The sequence below is a fragment of the Morus notabilis genome, unplaced genomic scaffold, assembly GCF_000414095.1.
Source record: "Morus notabilis unplaced genomic scaffold, ASM41409v2 Scaffold1195, whole genome shotgun sequence".
In the NCBI taxonomy this organism is placed as follows: Eukaryota; Viridiplantae; Streptophyta; class Magnoliopsida; order Rosales; family Moraceae; genus Morus; species Morus notabilis.
The window spans coordinates 124191-145634 of NW_010361025.1; the positions used below are offsets into that span (position 1 = coordinate 124191).

Below are 21444 nucleotides of genomic sequence, written 5' to 3' on the forward strand. Positions count from 1 at the left end.
TTCTCCTCTTTGTAAGTGAAATATTTTGTATTAAGTTGGCGTGCACAGCACTAATTCTTATTTTATTTATTTATCTGATTTTGACTTATTTATTCATGCTTGATTTTGAATTTTCTTTAGCTGAGGGAGTGTTACTAATTAAATCACATTGCTTGTGACATTATTTTTAGGAAAACATTATAATAGTCTGTTTCATAATAACTTTCTATGATATAGGGCTTGCGGACTTCTGTCAAAAGTAAAAATACAAAATTGATAGAACAGTAGTGAATCTGTTTCACTTTCACGCCTAATTGTAAAATTCTCATATATTATTGTTTTTATCCACCAACAAATAGAAAGAAAATATATTATATTATAACAGGTGAAATAGTCAAAGCGAACTTCTTTCCCAGTACACTTCGTCTCCGTTTTGCGTGCAGAGTAAGAATTCGTACTATATTCGAATCATAATTTTTAATTTATTATAATATTTTAACTCTCTCTGTCCTTATACACACATGACACATATATATTGTGTATTGTATAAGAACAAGGACGTTAAAAGGGGAATTTGCTGTGTGCGATGGCGGAAGTCGGAGAAAGCTCGGGCGCAAAATCCCCTCAAGAAATCTGGGCAAAGCTCGGTATCTCTCTCTCTCTCTCTCTCACACTCTCTTTCTTATTCGCTTTCTCTCTTTAGTGTTAGTATTAATATTGCCAGTATGAGAACAACCCACAAAACTCAAATGCAATTACCAAACACAAATGGAAAAAAAAAATGACTACTTCTTTTTCCCCTTTTAACGGACTGCACAATGTTGTTGAAAGATTGCATCTTTTTTTTCTCATTTTGGGAACCAAGCAAGGGAATGTGGGTAATCTTGTTCATCACAACAAATTGCCCACTTGCCTGCCACAAATATCTTTGATTCAAAAGACTCGATTTTTCATTTTTATTTCTGTTCCCGCTTACTTAAACGTGTTCAGGTTCTACATATAATCTATAAATTGCATTTTTTGCATACACTTTGGTTCCTCAATGGGTCTGGCAGAAGAAAAAGTGCTTTTTTTTTTTTAATTTTTATTTTTAGCCTAAGATTGTTGTTGTTGTTCCCTAGAAACATGATCAAAATGATACCTTGTATCCTCTTCCATTGGAAACTCCAAACATTCACCTTTAAGGCCTTGTTTGGTAGGAGGGAAAATTAGAATGAGCTATAGGGGTGGGAGTGTAAGTAGATGAATTTTAAAACTTATGAAAATGTTTGGTAGGAGGGATTAGATGAAGGATCTAAAATATCCTTCTAAAGTTTGAAAGATTGGAAGACGGAATCCATCGCCAACCCAATTAGAGAAAAGCTTTCCCTTGCCTCTCCATATTTTATCACCTAACTTATTCCGTCTTACCAAACACAACCTCATAATATTCCTTTCTCTACTAGTGCATAGTTTGCTTCTCGCTAGAATTGAGAGATGTGCACTATGGAGGCTTTATGTAATGATGTGAAACATGTTAAAAACAGACAAAAACAAAAGAATTATTTTTTTTTACAATTCTGAGACTTGTTCTTTGTCTAGCAGTTTCAATCGCATAAATATAGTTTTCTCTAGCTCTTTTTTCCCGTGTTGCAGTTCCATCTGACTCAAGACATTCAGATGTTGAGATCAAGTCCGACGAGATTGTCATATGCTCGGTGATCAGGCTGTCGTCTTTTGACGAGCATGCATGGTGCACAATCAAAAGAAATTCGGATTTGTGTTCTGCTACTTTGCAAAATAAGAGGTTCGCTACTTCTTCAGTAAACCAACTTTCTTTGTTGGTTTTCAATTTTTATGTTTCAATTTGAAATAATGAGCTTTTGTTTGATAGTAACAATAAGCATTTGGAGGATTTTGTAATAGGATAAAAGAAACACCCAACTGGTGATTTGCAGTCTTGGACCATAGATTGCCAATTTCCTATCAAGAAATAAATAAATAAACAAACTTAACGACACTTGACAAACGATCGGACGGTCCAGAACAGTCCACCACTACTAAAGAATAATCCTAAGCTTTTACGTTTTTCTTTAATATTTTTTTATTTTAACTTTTTGTGGCGGGTTATATTGTTGTTTGCATTTGTATAGTTCAACTGCAATCCTTGCTGATGAGGCTGTTATTCACAATGGGGACACTATCGATATTAGGTGCGGAAGTGAAATTATACCTGGTCCTGATAGAGAAGGTGAACACTTATTTACATTGGCATATAACAATACAACCATGATAATGTAGTTTATGTAAAATGTACTCTGTTGAAACTCTTGGAATTAAGATTGTGGGTAACCAAATGCGTATGTGGCCGTGTGTTTCTTTAGAATCTAAGTTTCTTTTGCTGATAAGAAATTAGAATCTAAGTTTCATACTTTAGAAAATGATTAAACTGCCTAACATGTATAGGCTAATAGCGTTAGAACTTGTTTAGGATTTTATTTCAAATTACATCAAATGTTGGAGCTGAATCCTTCTCGCAAATGTTTTGATTTTTCTCTTGATCACTCTAGGGTATTTGAGATACAGATTCAAAGTAATGCCCAGACCTGAAACCAGTCAGAAGCAATTAAAGGTGAATTCCTAGATTGCACTGATTTTAAAACTACTATAATAGTGTCTATATATATATATATAAGTATTATACACTATACTATATCCTTGTGAATGTGATTTAGATCTGTCGTTGTTTGATTTATTCAGATATGCATAGATGTTGATCATGCAAAATGCAGCATTTGCTTAAGTGTATGGCATGACGTTGTCACTGTTGCTCCTTGCTTTCATAACTTCTGGTCTGCTACTCATTTTTTGTTCAATCACAATGTTTCTATTATATAAAATCTCATAGTTTCTCATTCACGGTATCGTTTATCTACAGCAATGGATGTTTCTCGGAATGGCTAAGGAGATCACAAGAGAAACGTTCAAGTGTTCTTTGTCCTCAATGTAGAGCAGTTGTACAATTTGCTGGAAGAAACCACTTTTTGCATTACATTGGGGAGGTTGGTCTATTCTTGGGCACCTTATACCTGTCATCTTGATCTATAAGCATGCTTTTAACTTCTGTTGTACAGAAGTACTTAAAAGAAAACAACAGGTTCTGTCATTTGTACTTTGTCCTTCTTGTCCACTTCTTCCCACCTTGGCACTCCAATTTATAGTCCTCGACTATGTACTTATAGAAATTAGAAGCGGAGAAAGCCTAGTGAGTCAAGAACTATATGAAATGTGATGACTGAGAACCTTTTCTCAAAATAACACTCTAACCAGGCGTTACACTTGTATCTTTAAGTTTTGTAGTGCGTGGTTTTGACTATTAACAACAGCAACTATATATTCATGAAGTGAAATTTTTTTGGTTACTGATGTGATTATTTATTTATATATTTTTCTTGAAATTGATGTGATTTGGTTTCATTTACTAACTCCACTTTTGAATGTTGTGGAGCAGCCACTAATTGTACTCTGCAATGAGGATTCTTTTGTTATTGAATACTCTTATTTTTTTTTCCCATAAAAAAGAATATTCTTCCTTTTTTTCCTCCTTTAATGTTATTGCTGCTTGTATTGTATAGGATATACTGAAAGCTGACTCTTCTCTAAAACGTTCTGATGAAGAAGTTGCAACTTTAGATTCATGTGCATCAATACAATCAAATCTCGTGAGTAATCTTTCGACTTTTTTGCGAAGCTATGTGGAATCAGAAAATGCGTGTGAACTTTGAAACATAAGCCTGATGGTTGGACCTTTTTCATTTTCCGTCTATTTTGAGTTAGATGCAATGTCTTATGGAATTCAGTTTTATACTTGATGCTGGTATTGATATGGCAATTAGTCATGTCCTCGTTTCATATGAAATTTATTCACTGTCTTTTTCTTTTCCGAACTGATCTGTGTATGGTTTGTTGGATGTTTAATTGATTCATACATGCTTTCTTTGTGTGTAATTTAATCTTTTTCTGAATGTAATAGGTCATTAAGAGTGGAAAAAAGTTGGGCAGGAAAAGGTCTTATTCACCATTGCATGAAGATGATCATAGCGTAGAACTTCCATGCCCTCAATGCGGTAATCATGAATTTGTTACAACCATTGGGTAGAACTCATTCTCAAAAGCTAGCTTATAGGGAGAGGGTGCCCAAGTGGTTATAAACTCACATGTTAAGCCCATACTTAAGCAATGTGGACTCAACCAGGATCCTAACCTACCACCACGCTTTTGACACCGACGTCCACGACGGCCCACTCTGGCCTTTCTAGGTTGCCTCTTCCGCAACGTGGGCCTGAGATGGGACATGCTCTGATACCAATTGTTACAACCATTGGGTAGAACTCATCCTCAAAAGCTAGCTTGTAGGGAGAGGGTGCCCAAGTGGTTATAAATCCGCATACTAAGCCCATATTTTAACAATGTAGGGCATGTTCTTTTGTTCAAAAAACTCAAAAAAAGACAACTCGAGTTCCAACTTTATTCAAGTTCACGTTCTTTTAAGTTTCAACTTTATTCAACTTTATTCAAGTTACAACTTAAACTCAAGTTATAACTCAAATTCAACTCAAAAATTACACTCAAGTTACACTCTAAAAGAACAACCCCGTAGACTCAACCAGGATCCTAACAGAATTCTTAACTTTGGAAATGATTACCTTGGTGAAAAAATCATTACCACATTTTTTACAATTCATAGAACAGAACATTTATTTGCATTATCAATTTTCACCTCACTCCTTACTATACTTTTAGTAGTGTTTCTCCCCCCAATTTCTATCTTCTATGTTGTTAGGAACCCGAAAATCTGAACTTCATTAACAACACTAGAAATGGAAAATTACAAGATAGATGGGCGGTTTCGAGGACCTCCGACCTCTAAAATAGTGCACAGCACTAGACACTCTACAAATCTCATTCCCCTCTCATTAGCCACTAGACTCTTATTTATACTACTAAAACACTACTAAAAAACAACTACTAACTATCAGGTTCCTAACATTACCCCCGCCCCAAAGAATCACCTTGTCCTCAAGGTGAAAACCAAAAAATAAAATTGAAAAATAACATCTAAATGATCAAGAACAAAAGGCTTTGCCAATTCCTTGATTGGAGAGTCTGAATTGTTGTTGTCCCTATAAATCCCATCTTCCAATTAAAGCCAATCAATTACTTTCTTCTCTGTCTTCTTGGTATCTCGGAAAACAACCACAAAGTCTATCAATTCATTTGAAACTCTCTGCACAAGCTCATCAATGGTCACAAAAACTATTGGCAAATCGATCCTCACTAAGAGAGTTTCCTTTTTAGCCAACCAGGACATCAACCTTTCAGCTTCACTCTCACCAATTTCTTCTCACCCAGTTGCAATTGTACCATTCCCAGCCCCAAACATGTTAAAGTTTTGAGGCCCAACTGTCATTGCACTAGAATTAGGCTAACTAATATTGTAATTACGAGGCCCAACCCCAAAATTGACTCTGCCCATACCCAAAACACTAGACCCAGCCCACTTCCAAATAGAATTTCGGGATTCAGCCCCAAAATTGCCGGATTTCGCATCGGAACCCCACGTCCTGGCCTTTATCTTGCCAGAGCTAGCCCTAATGGCGTCAAAATCACAAAACCCAGCCTTAAGAGCGTCGAAATTTATGGACCTAATAAGCTCCAATTCGAATAACACAGAAAGATGGCAAATTGAAGAGGATTTGTATTACCGAACCGAGAATTAACAATGGCGGCAAGAAAAGTAAAGAATGGTATGGGGATTTTCGAGAGATCCCGTGCTCTCCTAACAACTTCTTTAAGAATGACAAACTGTGATTAATTCCTACTAGCCTCCCTTCTATCTTATTTATACTCCTACCTTAATTCTCTATATAGACTCCAGCTAACTAACCACCCGTCCCTTAACTAACTTGCTGGCTTGGCATTCCTCCAGCAACTGCCTTGCTGACTCAGCTTCCTACCTCTGGCGTTCCTGGCGTTCATCCAGCGGCTGTCTTGCTGACTCAGCTTCCTACTCTGCCCCTTCACTTAACCCCCCCTGCGCCTCCTTCGTGCATATATGTGAATCGCACAGGAGGCTTATCATTACCCCCCGCCCCAAAAACGCACCTTGTCCTCAAGGTGAAAATCAGGGAACTGGGCATTCACAACATCATAAGATTCCCATGAAGCCTCATGCTCTGGCAGATTTTTCCAGCGAATCAGCACCTCTAATCCCATTCGTCCACCAAGGAGCCGTTGGCGCACCCCATCAAAGCGGCTGGAGCCACCTGCAACTCCAAATCACCAGTCAACTGAAGAGGTAACTGGGACACTGCCTGGTCCTGGCCTACTGCCCGACGAAGTTGGGAAACATGGAACCCCGGATGGATGGCAGCGTCCACTGGCAACGCAAGGCGATAAGCCACGGAACCAACTCGCCCAACAACCTCATAGGGACCATAAAAACGAGGACTTAACTTCTCATTGCGTCGACGAGCTAGTGAAACTTGACGATACGGCCGCAGCTTAAGGTACACTAAATCTCCCACGGCGAACTGGACATCGCGGCGTCTACTGTCCGCCACAGCTTTCATTTTTTGTTGGGCGCGCAGAAGGTGGAACTTAAGGAGATCCAACATCGCGTCCCGGTCCATCAATTGTCGTTCTACAGACTCCACGGGTGACGCACCCACCCCATAGCGCAACAGTGGAGGGGGAGCTCTCCCATAAACCACTTGAAGAGGGGTCATTCGCGTGGAAGTGTGGAAGGAAGTGTTATACCAATACTCCGTCCACGCCAACCACTTGTGCCATTGCCCCGGCTTGTCGGAAGTGAAACACCGTAAGTACGTCTCCATGCACCTGTTCACTACCTCGGTCTGCCCATCGGATTGTGGGTGATACGCGGTGCTGCGGGAGAGGGTGGTGCCCATTTGCCGGTGAAGCTCTGTCCAAAAATGGCTGAGGAAAATTTGATCCCGGTCGGACACAATTGTGCGAGGCGCGCCATGAAGACGGACCACTTCCTGAATGAATCGTAGAGCCACTTTCTCAGTCGAGAAGGGATGTCTCAAGGCAATAAAATGGGCATATTTACTGAGCCGGTCAACGACGAACAAAATAGTGTCAAACCCTTCCGAACGAGGCAGTCCCTCAATGAAATCCATGGATATATCCTCCCATACCAGAGCCGGCACCGGCAATGGCTGTAAGAGCCCACTAGGAGCCAGCGTAGAAGCCTTGCAACGTTGACACACCTCGCACGCTGCCACATAGGAGACCACATCCTTCTTCATGCCTACCCAATACCAATTGGCGGCTATCCGGCGATAAGTTTTCAGTTCCCCGGAGTGCCCTCCTATTACACCGCCGTGATAAGAACGCAAGAGCTGTTGTACCACCGGGGCATTCGAAGCTACCACCATTCGGCCCCGAAAGAACAAACGCCCCTGCCGGATAGTGTATAGCCTCTGAGCTAATCACAGAAGTAGCCGCCAACACACTTAAAGAAGGGTCGGCCTGACATCGAGATAGAGCATCTGCAGCCCGGCTTTCTACCCCCGGTCGGTATTGGATCTCGAAGTTATATCCCAGCAGTTTAAGCAACCATTTCTGGTGCTCCACGCTCACCATCCGTTGCTCCAGCAAATATTTAAGGCTGCGCTGGTCGGTCCGGATAACAAAATGGCGCCCCAGTAGGTAAGGCCGCCATTTCTGGATGGCCAATATGATGGCCATTAGCTCTCGCTCGTATACCGATTTACTACGAGCTTGAGCGGACAAAACCTGGCTGAAAAACGCTATTGGCCTTTGTTCTTGCATCAATACAGCCCGTACTCCAAACCCTGAAGCATCCGACTCGAGCACAAACGGTTTGGTAAAATCCGGCAAAGCTAACACTGGCACCTGTGTCATGGCCATCTTGAGTCGTCAAAGGCCTGCGCTGCCTCGGCATCCCATCGGAATCCATCCTTCCGAAGCAAAGTAGTTAGAGGCCCCGCAATCTGGCTATACCCCGCCACAAATTTTCAGTAGTAACCGATCAGTCCTAAGAAGCCCCGTAAATCTCGCAAATTGGCAGGTGGTGGCCATTGCAGCATAGCTGAAATTTTAGTCTGATTCGCTGAAACCCTTTGGTCGAACACAACGTGTCCCAAATATTCTATGGAGCGTTGACCAAAGCTGCATTTCTTCACATTGGCATATAATTGGTGCCGCCGTAACTCCTCCATCACTTGTGCGAGATGACACTCATGTTCCTTCTCCGTTCGGCTGTAAATGAGTATATCATCGAAGAATACCAACACAAACTTGCGAGGGAAAGCCCGTAAGACCTCATTCATGAGTGATTGAAAGGTCGCCGGAGCATTTGTCAAGCCGAAAGGCATTACGAGAAACTCGTAATGGCCTTCATGAGTGCGGAATGCTGTCTTCGGAACATCTTCCGGACGCACTCGTATCTGGTGGTACCCCGACTTGAGGTCTATTTTGGAAAAAATTATCGCCCCATGGAGCTCGTCAAGAAGTTCCTCTATTATGGGAATCAGAAAACGGTCGGGTACCATTTTCCTATTCAAGGCGTAGTAGTCCACACAAAACCGCCAATTACCGTCCTTCTTGACTAATAGCACAGGGCTGGAATAAGGACTCACACTAGTCTGTATAATGCCAGCCGCCATCATTTCCCCCACCAGCCGCTCAATCTCGGTTTTCTGGATGTGCGGATAGCGGTACGGCCGTACATTGATCGGTGAAGTTCCTTCCTTGAGGATAATGGCGTGATCCTTTGCCTTTGCCGGAGGCAACCCTGCAGGAAACTCAAACACCGAAGCATACTTATCCAGTACCGACTTCACCCCAGACTGTATTTCCTCTTCCCTATAACTCGAGTCTACCATTAAGTTTCCCAGCTCCACCCAAATTCCTTGACCCTCATGCCTAAGAGCTCGCATCAAGGCTTTAAGGGTGACCGGTGATTTGTTTAAACCAGGATCTCCGCGTAACGTTACATGTCTATCTCCCACATTGAACTTCATGAGTAACGTTTTCCAATTAACTGAAACTACCCCAAGAGTTTCCAACCACTGGATTCCCAATATCAAATCCGAACTAGCCAATTCTAAAGGTAGGAAATCTTCCACCACCTCCACATCTTGCAAGGTCACCATCACCCCTTTACAAATTCCCTCCCCTTTCACCGAAACCCCAGTACCCATCACTACCCCATACCCACTAGTTTTATCCACGGTTAACCCCAATTTCTTAACTAGTTCATAAGAAATAAAGTTGTGGGTAGTCCCAGTATCAATTAGGACAATTACCTCACACCCTCGGACGTGTCCTCTGAGCTTCATAGTTCTCGGAGCAGTGAGTCCCACCACCGAATTGAGTGACAATTCCACCATTTCTTCTTCCCCAAGCTACTCATTTTTCTCCTCGTCTCTCTCCTCAGTTCCATTCTCCTGTTCTTCTTCCCTAACGATCAGGACCTGCAATTCCCAGTTAGGGCAACGGTGCCCATAGGTATACTTCCCGTCACACCGGTAGCATAGGCCCTTTTCTCTCTTCGCCTGCAGCTCCGCATCCGTCAACCGCTGAAAAGTCGCCGCGCCTCCACTAGTTCTGGTCTTCTTCTCCGTCGTGGCGAAGTTCCTCCCTACTGAATCGCCCGTGTTCCCTGCTCCCGTTCCAGAATGGCTTAGGCCACCCCTCTGCCCAGTAAAAGCCGTATAAACATTTCCCCCCTTGCTCCAAGTCATATTTTGTGGGCCTTGTGGGCCTGAGGTTCTTGCCCCGCGTACCATCAGATTTCGATCCTCCACCCGCTGGGCTACCTCCATGATTCGGCCCAATCCTTCAGGCCTCATCAATCTGATTTTCGCCCTGATCTCAGGCTTCAATCCCTTAACGAAGGTGCTCTCCAGGACCTGCTCCGAGAGCTCTGTCAATTGCGCTGCCAGTACCTCGAACTGTCGTCGGTACTCCTTCATAGTCGTTTCCTGGCGGAGCGACAAGAATTTCTCGCACAGACTCCCCTCCTGCATAGGGCGGAATCACTCCAAAATCATCAGCTTCAACACCGTCCAATTCCGAATCGGCCTGCGACCGTCCTCCCATTGAAACCACGCCAAGGCTTCTCCTTCGAGACTTACCACCGCCGCGTCCAATTTCTCCCCTTCCGTCATTCGATTCATGGAGAAAAACCTCTCAGCGCGGAAGATCCAACCATCGGGGTTGTCTCCATCAAAAACTGGCATTTCCACCCGTTGCGTTCGAAATTCTGCACGGCCTCCTCCTTCCCGTTGCCGATCTTCTCTTGGCGCCGGTGGTTCCACCGCTGTGCCTTCCGCGGCCCACGGCGGCTCCTGATAGGCCGATTCCCTCAGTTTCACCAGATCATCCAACCTTTCAAACAACATCTCCATTCCCTGCTCAAGTCTAGGTATTTTCTTCAAATCCTCACGAATTCCTTCCATTTCTTTCTGGAATTCTTCGTGAGGAACCTCCGTCTTCTCCTTCTCCCGTTCGTCGGCGCATCTCGTCATTCCCAGACGTCACTACTCTGATACCAAATGATAAGCTCCAATTCGAATAACACAGAAAGATGGCAAATTGAGGAGGATTTGTATTACCGAACTGAGAATTAACAATGGCGGCAAGAAAAGTAAAGAATGGTATGGGGATTTTCGAGAGATCCCGTGCTCTCCTAACAACTTCTTTAAGAATGACAAACTGGAATTAATTCCTACTAGCCTCCCTTCTATCTTATTTATACTCCTACCTTAATTCTCTATACAGACTCCAGCTAACTAACCTCCCGTCCCGTAACTAACTTGCTGGCCTGGCATTCCTCCAGCAATTGCCTTGCTGACTCAGCTTCCTGCCTCTGGCGTTCCTGGCGTTCATCCAGTAGCTGCCTTGCTGACTCAGCTTCCTACTCTGCCCTTTCACTGAAACCCCCCCTGCACCTCCTTCGTGCATATGTGAACCGCACAGGATGCTTTTCAGGACCCCACTCCAATTCCACCGGAATCTTCCTCTGTAGCACCGGAATCAGCCCCTTTCACGCCGGAATCGCGAGGCCCAGTCGAAACCGGGCCGGAATCAGCCCCAACTGCGACCGAATCAGGGCTGGGTTCCCTGTTCCGAGGGTACCCATGCCGTTCCAGCCTTGGAGCAAGCCTCTCCTCCTCTAACTTCGGCTCCCACTCCACTTCCCGTCACCGACCAAGCTCCGCCGCCCTCTCCCGACGGTCGCGACCTCCTTCTGCCCTCCTCCCGTCGTCGGACAAACCCTCGCGCTGCAGATCCGGACCACCCAGCCCCAGATCGCAACGGATCTCGCGCTCCTCCATGAGACCCACGTCTCTCCGGCGTGGGAACTCCCTCTCGCGGCCTCGATCTTCTCGAATCAGTGCTTCTCGGCGAAGATCCGCCCGATTTGGCACCTCCACTCCGCCTGGGTCGACGCGATCTGAGCTCTCCTCGCCTCGAGGCGCGCGATCTCGCCTCTCCCCGTCCCGTTGCGACCCAACTCGGCCTCCCCGGCCATCGGTCGCGCCGCCAGCAGTGCCTCCAACCTCCGCAGCGCCGCCTGCAAGTCACCCATCTGGGTCGGAATCTTCCCCACATGGTCCCGGAGTTCCCCCATACTCCCTCAAGAAACTTTGTGATTAGCTCTTAGAGCAGCCCTAAGTTTCTCTCTCAACTCAAAGAGCTCCGTGGATCGTAGATGCTCTGATACCATTGTTAGGAACCTGAAAATCTGAGCTTCATTAACAACACTAGAAATGGAAAATTACAAGATAGATGGGCGGTTTTGAGGACCCCGACCTCCAAAATAGTGCACAGTACTAGACACTCTCTACAGATCTCATTCCCCTCTCATTAGCCACTAGACACTTATTTATACTACTAAAACACTATTAAAATACAACTACTAACTATCAGGTTTCTAACATATGTTGTCTAGCTTCCTTGATCTTTTTTTTTTTTTTTTTTTTTTTTTTTTTTTAAAGGGGTTTTTCACATCTTTTCAGGTACTGAATCTGGCGGATTTCGCTGCGACCATAACACTATACATTTACAATGTCATGCATGTGGAGGAATGATGCCTTCCCGACCACCCGCAACTACTGTACCACAGCACTGTAAGATATTGTTTATTTGTAATGAATCGTGATACTAATTATCATAAGTTCCATCTGAACAGCAGGCTTAATGCCTTTGTCTAGAGACTTTTCTGTAAGGTTGTTTGAATGAATGTAAATGTTCTTCGACTGCTCCGTACCATGGTCTACACAGCAAGCATAATGAACTAATTAAACACTACCTTCGGACCAAATTTTGCATTGGTGTTGACTTGGATATGACTTTCTTGTCTTTAGTTTTTTTTTTTTTTTTTTTTTTTTTTTTTTTTTATATAATAACTAGTTTCTATATTTTTTTTGCGCTTGCAGGTTTGGGGTGTGATCGGGCATTTTGTGGTGCTTATTGGCATGCTCATAGAGTGACAGGAACGGGTTCGCATGCTATGTGCAGGGTCGAGACTTTTCAACCAGTATGCGGCACTTTCTGCTCATCTCTTATTTTTGTTACTTGAAACAAATTAGTGAATTACTTCTACACTTATAATTTCAAATCTATATTTGTGTGGCATGTGCCTGTGGAATGTTCTAGAAAGAGTAATTGTACAGTTGTAAGTTTCAGTTTTTGTTTTTTCCTAATTATAATTAATTTGCTAAAGATGTGTAGTTGTAAGTTAATTGAATGAATGATATACCTGTTGTTAATGCTTTGCAGATCTCAGAACGTACTATCTCTAGAATTCCATTTTGGGCACATGAAAAGAATCGGCATGAGCAAGATGTATGAAATGTAAAAATGGTTTAATGGCAACAACTGTTATCGTCATTAATTTTTTTTAAAAGGAGCATTGATTTAACCAATTATTTCTTTGGTGCATAGATCACAGAGAAGTGTATAAGACAGATGGGCAGAACATTGCAGGATGTTATTACAGAATGGATTACAAAGTTTAACAACCGAGAGATTGGTATATGAATATATTCTTCGTGATCGGTTTCTTATTGAAAAGGAGTTTTTGTATTCCAAAGTTGCCAATTTGATTACTGTATGATTTTTCTTTTATTTATCAAGTAGCTGGTAGCATTTCTCCTGCAATATGTTTTGGCTGATAATTCTGTTAAATGACAATCTCCCCAATTCGAATACTTTTGAAGTTTTAGTCGATAGCAACTGGTAAATAACCAATGGCCTGTCTGAACCATATCAGCCCGTCTGAGCCCTTCTCCACATTAGTTTCTTGGCTATCCTATGATTGATTCTTTTTCTTGTTTAGAAAAGTACTCCATTTCTCTGCAGATCGGACGAGGATGCCACTTAATCATGCTGAGAGGATTACATCTGGGACCCATCTATGCAAGTATGTTTTATACCAGGAAAATTCTTGCTAAAAATGAGCTTATTTTATTTTAAAGTTTGTATTCGATGTTGGGATAGGCCAGAGTTAGTCACGACACGACACAACACGACACTTCCATATAACCGATTTTTTATTTTTGTTTTTATTTTTATTTTTATTTTTAACCCATGGAATGAGGTGGGTCATATACAGGAAATTTGAATCCTTTATTTTTACTAATATTTTTTTCTTAAATGTAGTGATTGTTACGAGAAATTGGTCTCATTTCTGTTGTATTGGTACCGGATATCAATGCCTAAAAATGTAAGACCTTCTTCCACTTCAACTTCAACTTCAAATGTCATGGAAGCTAATGATCTTACTTGTATTTATAGTTATATGAGAACGTAGATGCATGCAGGACTGATATAATAGACAAAATAATGTTGATATAGTATATTCTAGCTACTTTGAAACCACATAATAATAATACTAGTTTGATTTAAGTTTCTGACATTTGACATGGTTGGTGGTTCTTTGTTGTAGCTTCTCCCGCCGGATGCATTGGCAAGGGAAGATTGCTGGTATGGATACGCATGCCGGACGCAGCACCACAACGAAGAACACGCCCGCAAAAGAAATCACGTCTGCCGTCCAACTAGGGGTTCTAACTTCTAACACCTAATAATATGATATACATTACATACTTTTTATTGTTAGGTCTGTTTCTTGTTTCTTTTTTAAGATTTAATTTTTTTTTTTATAAAATTAGAGTTTAATGGTTTTAATTAATTGGCCCATCTTACACGTTTTTACTTTAATACCCTTCATTAATTGATATTTTTAACCACGTATGCAATTTCCATCTGTTAATACACAGAAATAGATGAAGGGAGCATCTTATGTTGCTTTTTATATATTATGGGATGTTTTGAAAAATTAAGTACACTTTAAAATAAAGTATATAATTTAGAAGGTAATTATGAAAATAATCTTTTTTAATAGAGAAATTTGTAAAATTTATTTTTAAGAGTGTATGTGTTTGAATTTTAATCTCTCATTATTGATTAATACTTTTTTATTAGTATAGTTATTTAATTAAAAAGATTATTAATAAAAAATAAATTGTAAAAATTTTAACCCATAAATTTTAAAAGAATATATATCTCATTTTTCTTTGTCCTTAATCATGGCAGTGGCACATGTACTTTTTACATATTCTTCTCCAAATATTATAGTAACATGGTGCTCGGGTAGATTAACAACATTAGTGGACATTAATTCTTTAGTATCTGATTCCTTTGTTATCTCATCCACATCTTGTATTACTCCTTTGAAAACGCAACATATTTAATTATCAAATGGAAGTCCATACTTCAAAGTTCAAACGTAGGATCCACATCACATGCTATATCGTGACTTATTTAGTTTTCTTTTTCGTTTTTTCCCCCCTTTTTTAACTAATAATTAAATGGTGCGAGTACTATTGCTCCTCCATCAAATTTTTTGAAAATGTAATATCAACACAGAATTTTCAATTATATCCAAGTCTTGACTCTTAAGTATGCTCATATTTCAAACTTAAAATATCGAGAAACAAAATATCAACGACACCTTTATGTAAACTTATATTTAAAAAAGATATAATAGATAAAATGATGATACAAAAAAGGAGGACGAAGTTTAAGAAAATATAGTTTCTTGGTAATTTTGTTTAACATCTTGGTTTCACTTCCGCTCTCCTAAAAATAAATAAATAAATAAATAAATAAATAAAATCCTAACTCCATTGTTGTTGGGTAAGGGTTCTCTTTTGTTTTTTATTTTTTGGTTCGTTTTTAGCCCTTCCGAATATTACGTTTGGTTTATTAGGTTTATTTATTATGGAAAGTTTGGTACGTGATTCGTGGGTTAGGTATGCGGGAAGTTTTGATTCCTTTGACCGTATAATCTGACATTTATTAAGCCTTGGAATCATGCATAACCTTTTTATTAGCATTTGCTGCAACACTTTAGATTCAGGAATGCAAGAGGTTCTGTTATTCTTCTGCTTTTTATTATTATTATTATTATTATTATTATTCCAATTTTGAAAAGTAAAACGACCAACCCTTGTTATAAATTATAAATTATATCCGTGGATTCAGGGGAGTCATTGTTCATAAGAAATGTTCTTCTTTACTAACTTTGACAAAATTTTAAAACTAACTGGCATCATGTAACTAAAATGATATATAAATATATATATCCGTGGATTCAGGGGAATAATTTTATTCCGTATTAAATAGCTTTCTTGATTTACAAATTTACAAACTGCAATCCAACACCCATAAAATATAAAATATTAATAATCCTACCTTACCTACTCTCTTTGTCTATCCTGATCATGACTGACTATATATGTAGGTTGCGTGTGATTGACATTTTGCATAATATATATATGTGTATGCTTTTTACGTATAATATTATTAATTTGAAGCTAAAAACGAAATGTGTAAACAAATATAAATATATATCGTAATCAAGAATTGAAGTGTGGCGATGATATATATATATAAATATGTATGTAAGTGTATGGAAAAAGTAAACAAGAAATCAAAAGAGGTAGGTGCAATGTAACATGGGAGAGAGAGGGCAGCCAAAACAACCAAACAATAAAAATAATGGAAATGGATATGAAGAGAGAGAGAGAGAGAGAGAGAGAGAAGAGCAGATAAGTTGCTGTGAGAAGAGACAAAGGGAGTGGTTGACTGGTTGTCTGTGACATCGTCCTCCATCTCCTATATGCCTATATATCTCTCGTCTATATCATATATATCCACCAACCCCAAAATATATATTTAAAAATCCTAATTTATTCATCTCCCCTCTTCTTCGGCTTCATTTGAATTCTCCAACAATACCCACGTCTTCTCTCTATTTCTTATAATTCTTACATCTCTCTCTTTCAATTTTCATTTAAATAATTTTTACGTACAATCTCAGTAATAATATTATTGCCTTCCAAATATCTCTTTTACACATGCATGTCAATTACAGCCACATGTGTGATGCGTCTTCGTTCATTCATCGGCATCATCTGTTCAAATTTTTCATTACATTTTATTTTTCTCTAATCTCCTAGTTCTATTTATATGTATATGTACGTATTTATTATTATTATTTTTGCATTCATGTACGTGTTAGCTTTTTGGCCGTTTGAGATATAAATTAAGGTTTTATTTTCAAAACTGATGGACGGTCCTCTACTTGTCATTCCTAATACCGTGGCATGCAGCAACAGGAAAAAGACAATTTTTGTTGTTTGTTTACGCGATTTTAGTTAAGAGTTTTCGTGTTTTTTTTATTTTTTATTTTTTATTTTTTACTTTTAACGACAGTAGACGATCAATGTCATCGCTAAAGAGTATTTTTCTTATAGTAACAGCTGTTATAGGGCTGTTTAGGAGGAGCCCCCCAACCGCCTAAACCAATTGCCAAACTACGCCCGATAATTAAAATTGAATTTGTTTAGCATCATAACTTAATCGACTAAGTTTTGTTTTAATCAGTTTTGGCTCTATATTTTTAGGGGTGATCAATTGATACCAACCGAACCTAAAATTTAAACACTTTTTGAAAAAGAAAAAGAATAAAATTTCTAGTTAATTTAGAAATTCCTACCCTCTAAATGATGTCATTTTAGAGCCACAAATTACTAATTTCAACAGGTGTGCAGCTTGTTTAAGATTGTTGATGACTTGATTTGAGTATATGAGATTATCGATTCTCATATTTCTTTCTTTTTTCTTCTTTCAGAATATTCTTGTTCTTAGGTTGCAATGCATGCTTATAACGTTTCCAAACCGAACTGACCGTAGCATATTCAGAAATCTATACGTACAAGAAGTAAATGTGATATACTTGTAAATTATATTTAGAAAACACAAAAATTTCTGGGAAGCATAATTATTTATTAGGAACTAGAGGCGCTGCAGAAAAGTAGAATAATATAAATATATAATTATATATGTATGTAGGTTGAAGAAAGGAATTAGGTAGCTAGGTAAGCAGCTAGCTAGGTTCTGAAATATCTAAAGAAATTAATTTCAGGTGTTGTGGTGAGAGTAGTGGTGGCAGCAGCAGTGCAGGTACATGGCTGTTTCTGGAACCCTAAATGGCAACACAAACAAACATTATTATCACGATGATGATAATGATGATGATAATGAGAATTAGCTGAAGCAGTACCAGTACCACCACTACTGCAACTACTAGAAATTGGGGCTGGAGTCACATAATTCGCAATAACATTATAATCGCCATCAATATTATGCTGTAGGTTGAACTGATGATGATAATTATATGCAGTAGTAGTAGTAAAGTCGTGTCGTTTTTGCGGCTTCTGTTGTGGCTTTGAGTACTTGGTAACGTTATTATTGTTATCAGCCAAAGAAATCTCATCAGCAGCTGCAGAGTGGCGATCATGAGTAGTAGTAGTGGTAGTGATGAGGCCAATGGAGAGATCGAGGTTAAGTTGTGAGAACATGACTTGGTCGGTGGTGAGGCCTACTACAGTAGCAGCGCTGCTATTTGAATCTTCACTTGACGTCTGACGATGATCATGAGTAGATGTTCCTGCAGGAGTAGTGCTAATATTTACCTGATCGTGATCATGAATCTTCAGCTGCTTGAGTTGTTGATCACTAGAACTACTAATTGTAGTAAGCACTTCAAATTGGGAGCCACGCATCATGATTATGTTACTGGCACTACAGCATGGTGTCTTTTTATTTTCAGTATGATGATCAATATTACTATTTGTACTACTACTACTACTACTAGTACTGTTGTTAGTGGCGATAGTAGTTTTATTAGAACAGCTAGGAGCTGTGGTAGGCGACGTAGTATTATTGACGACGAGAGGGCGATGAGTTTGAGGATCAATTCCACGGTTGTAGAGCTTTCTTTTGATGTGTGTATTCCAGTAATTCTTTATCTCGTTGTCTGTTCTTCTCGGTAACCGCGATGCTATTAGTGACCATCTGATATCAATAATAATATTCATCATCATCATTTTATACATCGATCGATATATATCAAGGAGCTTAAAGGGAAATTAAGTACCCCCAATATTTGGGAATTAGATGTATAATTTTACTTGTACGCAGTTCAATAATTAGATAGAGATCAATTCATTACCTATATATGTATATAATTACTACTAGCAAATTCAATAATACATATATGTGTGTGTGTATATATATATATATATACATTTATACAAATGTTTATGGAAGTAGGAGAAGGACATACACAAATATATATATATATATATATATGAGGTAGTTGGTCAGTAGTATAATAAAATTATTAAATGGTAATTAAGTAATTACTTGTTTCCAAGTAAGGAGTGAAGGTTGATAATGAGGTCGTCTTCTTCTTGAGTGAAGTTTCCTCTCTTGAGGTCTGGCCTCAAATAGTTTATCCACCGAAGTCTGCAACTTTTCCCGCAACGAAGAAGACCTGCGCGCGCCAACTAATCATGAATCCCAAAGCTCACAAGCATATATAATTACTCGTGAATATATATACATATATATATATATATACACACACATAGAGTAGAACGTACGTACCAGCTGCTTTGGGAAGAGATCTCCAGCAGCCTTCGCCGTGGAGTTTGATGTAGTTGATGAGACGCTCATCTTCTTCTTTGGTCCATGCACCTTTGTTTGTGTGCTCTTTCTCACAACACGGTGATCTCCCCATATCATATATATATATATATATATATATATATATGTATGTCAGTATGTATATATATTTCAATTAGCTACCTAGATTGCGTGTGTCTGCGTTTGTGTTTATATATGTATCGTCTAGAGAGAGAGAGAGAGATTCGTGGCTCGGAGAATGGTAGTAATATTATTTGAAATTGAAGGATTAATTGGCCCTGCAAATATCTAGCTAGCCACATACATGAAAATTAAGAAAGACATAATTTAAATGGAAGCTGATGAAGCTGCTGGTATTTATGAGTTATGACTCGTTAGCTTTCGAGAGAGAGAGAGAGAGAGAAGAGAGAGAATGGAAGCAGGAATTTTGACCGAGTTGGTGAGGAGCAACGGGTGTGGTTGTAAATAACTTCTGGGTTCGAGTCATATAATTAGTACCCCACCCCTCATCACAAAACACTAAATAGGCATATATAATGATGCTCTCCTTTATTTATAATTATATTCTATATACATATACGTATATGATTATTATATATATAACATTGGTGTTTCAGTACTATTGTCTTTTTCTGTTATATAAATAATATTAACGTTGTTTTCTATGATAAATTGTTACAACACAAATAACGCAATAATATTTCATAAAACGCATCACATTGAAAAAAATGCCTGATTTGGTAGGTAGCTCTACTTTTCATGATGTTCAAGGTTGAAACTATTTGTTGTCTCCATCCTTACATTTGCACTTATATTTGTATCCATATTTCTTGCATGTTAATATTCTTCTCTCCCTCCATTAAGTTAAAATAATTAGGCCAAAAATAAATGAGATCCCTTACATGTTTAGTGTTTATGCGTTCTATATCAATCAAATTAGCCATGTCTAGACAGGATTTTTTTTTTTTTAAATTTTATTAAAATACGCAAATTAAAATCAAGGTATTTGATATATATATATATATGTAAGCATATGCATATGCTTGTCATCATCAATGGGAAAAATTGATAATTTTGACTTTGTGGAACCCCTTGATTCTTGAAGTAATAACCCAAAATTAAGGGCACACATAACTAATTAAGCAAGACAAAAGAAGTAGTTAATGATTATGAGGATATAATTTAAATCAAACACTTTGTTTGGTTTATAGTTTATTATAACACATTAAATGAAGAGAGCTAGGGCACCTTAATTATGGGCGCCAACTTTGGAGTAACAGGGACAGGGTTAGAGGAACGAACGTCAACAAAAATGAAGGCTAGCTAGTTGTTGTCAATTTTCATGCTTATGAATATGAGGGAGAGGACCTAGCTAGCTAGGCTAGTATACTCAACAAACCAAAAACACACTTGTCTTGTACACCATCCATCATAACCATATTAAACATAAGTAGTTTAATAAAAATATTAGTCATTATATTAAACAATTAGCCCTTTGTAGCTGCATTAATGCTTATATAGACTACAACAAAACGGTTTTTAGCGACAAAACGTTTAGTGCTAAGTAATAGTTTAGTTAAAATTTAGCGACAAAACGTTTAGCTACGAGTTTTCATAATGTCCTCGCTAAAAGACACTTTTTTTTTTTTTTTTTTTTTTTTTTTTTTTTTTAAAATTGTCCCCCTAAAAAAAACTTTTTTTTTTTTTTTTTTTTTTTTTTTACTTTTAACGACAATTTTGTTTATAGTTTTAGTAACAATAAGTTTTTAGCGATATTAAAATTTTTAGCGACAATAAATGTCATCGTTAAAAATCATTTTTTTCATAGTAGTAGTACTGATAAATATATGTTTTCTACTTTTTACCAAACCAAAAATTTGTTTTTCTTTTTTTAATTCTAATTCTCTTTATAGTATATAATCCTTTGATATTACATGGTCATCCTCGTTTCCATTGCAAGGCTTTCTTGTTATTGGCTTTTTAAATGAATTAAAGGGGGTGGGGTTTCTATTCTTCTAGAAGGAAATCTCAACTTACTCCACTTACTCTTGTCAATTCAGTCAGGACAATACCACTTATAATTATAAATTATTTTACTAACTCTCCCCTACCACTTCGACGCCTAAATTAAAAAGTAAAAAATAATAATAATAATTTATGTCATTTTCAGGATGCAACCAACCTGTTGATGATCATCCCATCCAGATTTTTAAAAGAGAATTATGTCATATGAGCCGGCATTTGTTAATATTTTAAAGGCATGGTTGGTAAGGCACGTCCTAATGACTCCTATATATTCCTAACTTTCTTTTTCCTTTTTGAGCTTCTAGAAGGCTTTGAAAGTATAAAAAAAAAACAAAAAACAAA

The 21444-nt window shown here is 38.7% G+C and overlaps 2 protein-coding genes across 2 annotated transcripts; one reads left to right on the forward strand and one right to left on the reverse strand.

Moving 5' to 3' along the window:
- The first annotated feature begins 562 nt into the window (after positions 1-562).
- Positions 563-14149, forward strand: LOC21396279 (E3 ubiquitin-protein ligase CHFR). Its single transcript, XM_010098109.2, has 15 exons — positions 563-626; positions 1615-1765; positions 2112-2209; positions 2529-2590; positions 2719-2810; positions 2897-3020; positions 3594-3680; positions 3992-4085; positions 12036-12146; positions 12456-12556; positions 12799-12864; positions 12964-13051; positions 13381-13441; positions 13681-13744; positions 13967-14149. Exons 1-15 carry the CDS (start codon positions 566-568, stop codon positions 14096-14098), a joined length of 1392 nt encoding a protein of 463 aa, XP_010096411.1. The 5' UTR covers positions 563-565; the 3' UTR covers positions 14099-14149.
- Positions 14150-15200: 1051 nt separating this feature from the next.
- LOC21396280 (myb-related protein 330) lies at positions 15201-19171 on the reverse strand. The gene is made up of 4 exons (XM_024165647.1): positions 19039-19171; positions 18796-18925; positions 18281-18444; positions 15201-15316 (listed from the first exon to the last, which is right to left on the reverse strand). The coding sequence occupies exons 1-4, from the start codon at positions 19169-19171 to the stop codon at positions 15201-15203; spliced, it is 543 nt and encodes a 180-aa protein (XP_024021415.1).
- Positions 19172-21444: the final 2273 nt, after the last annotated feature.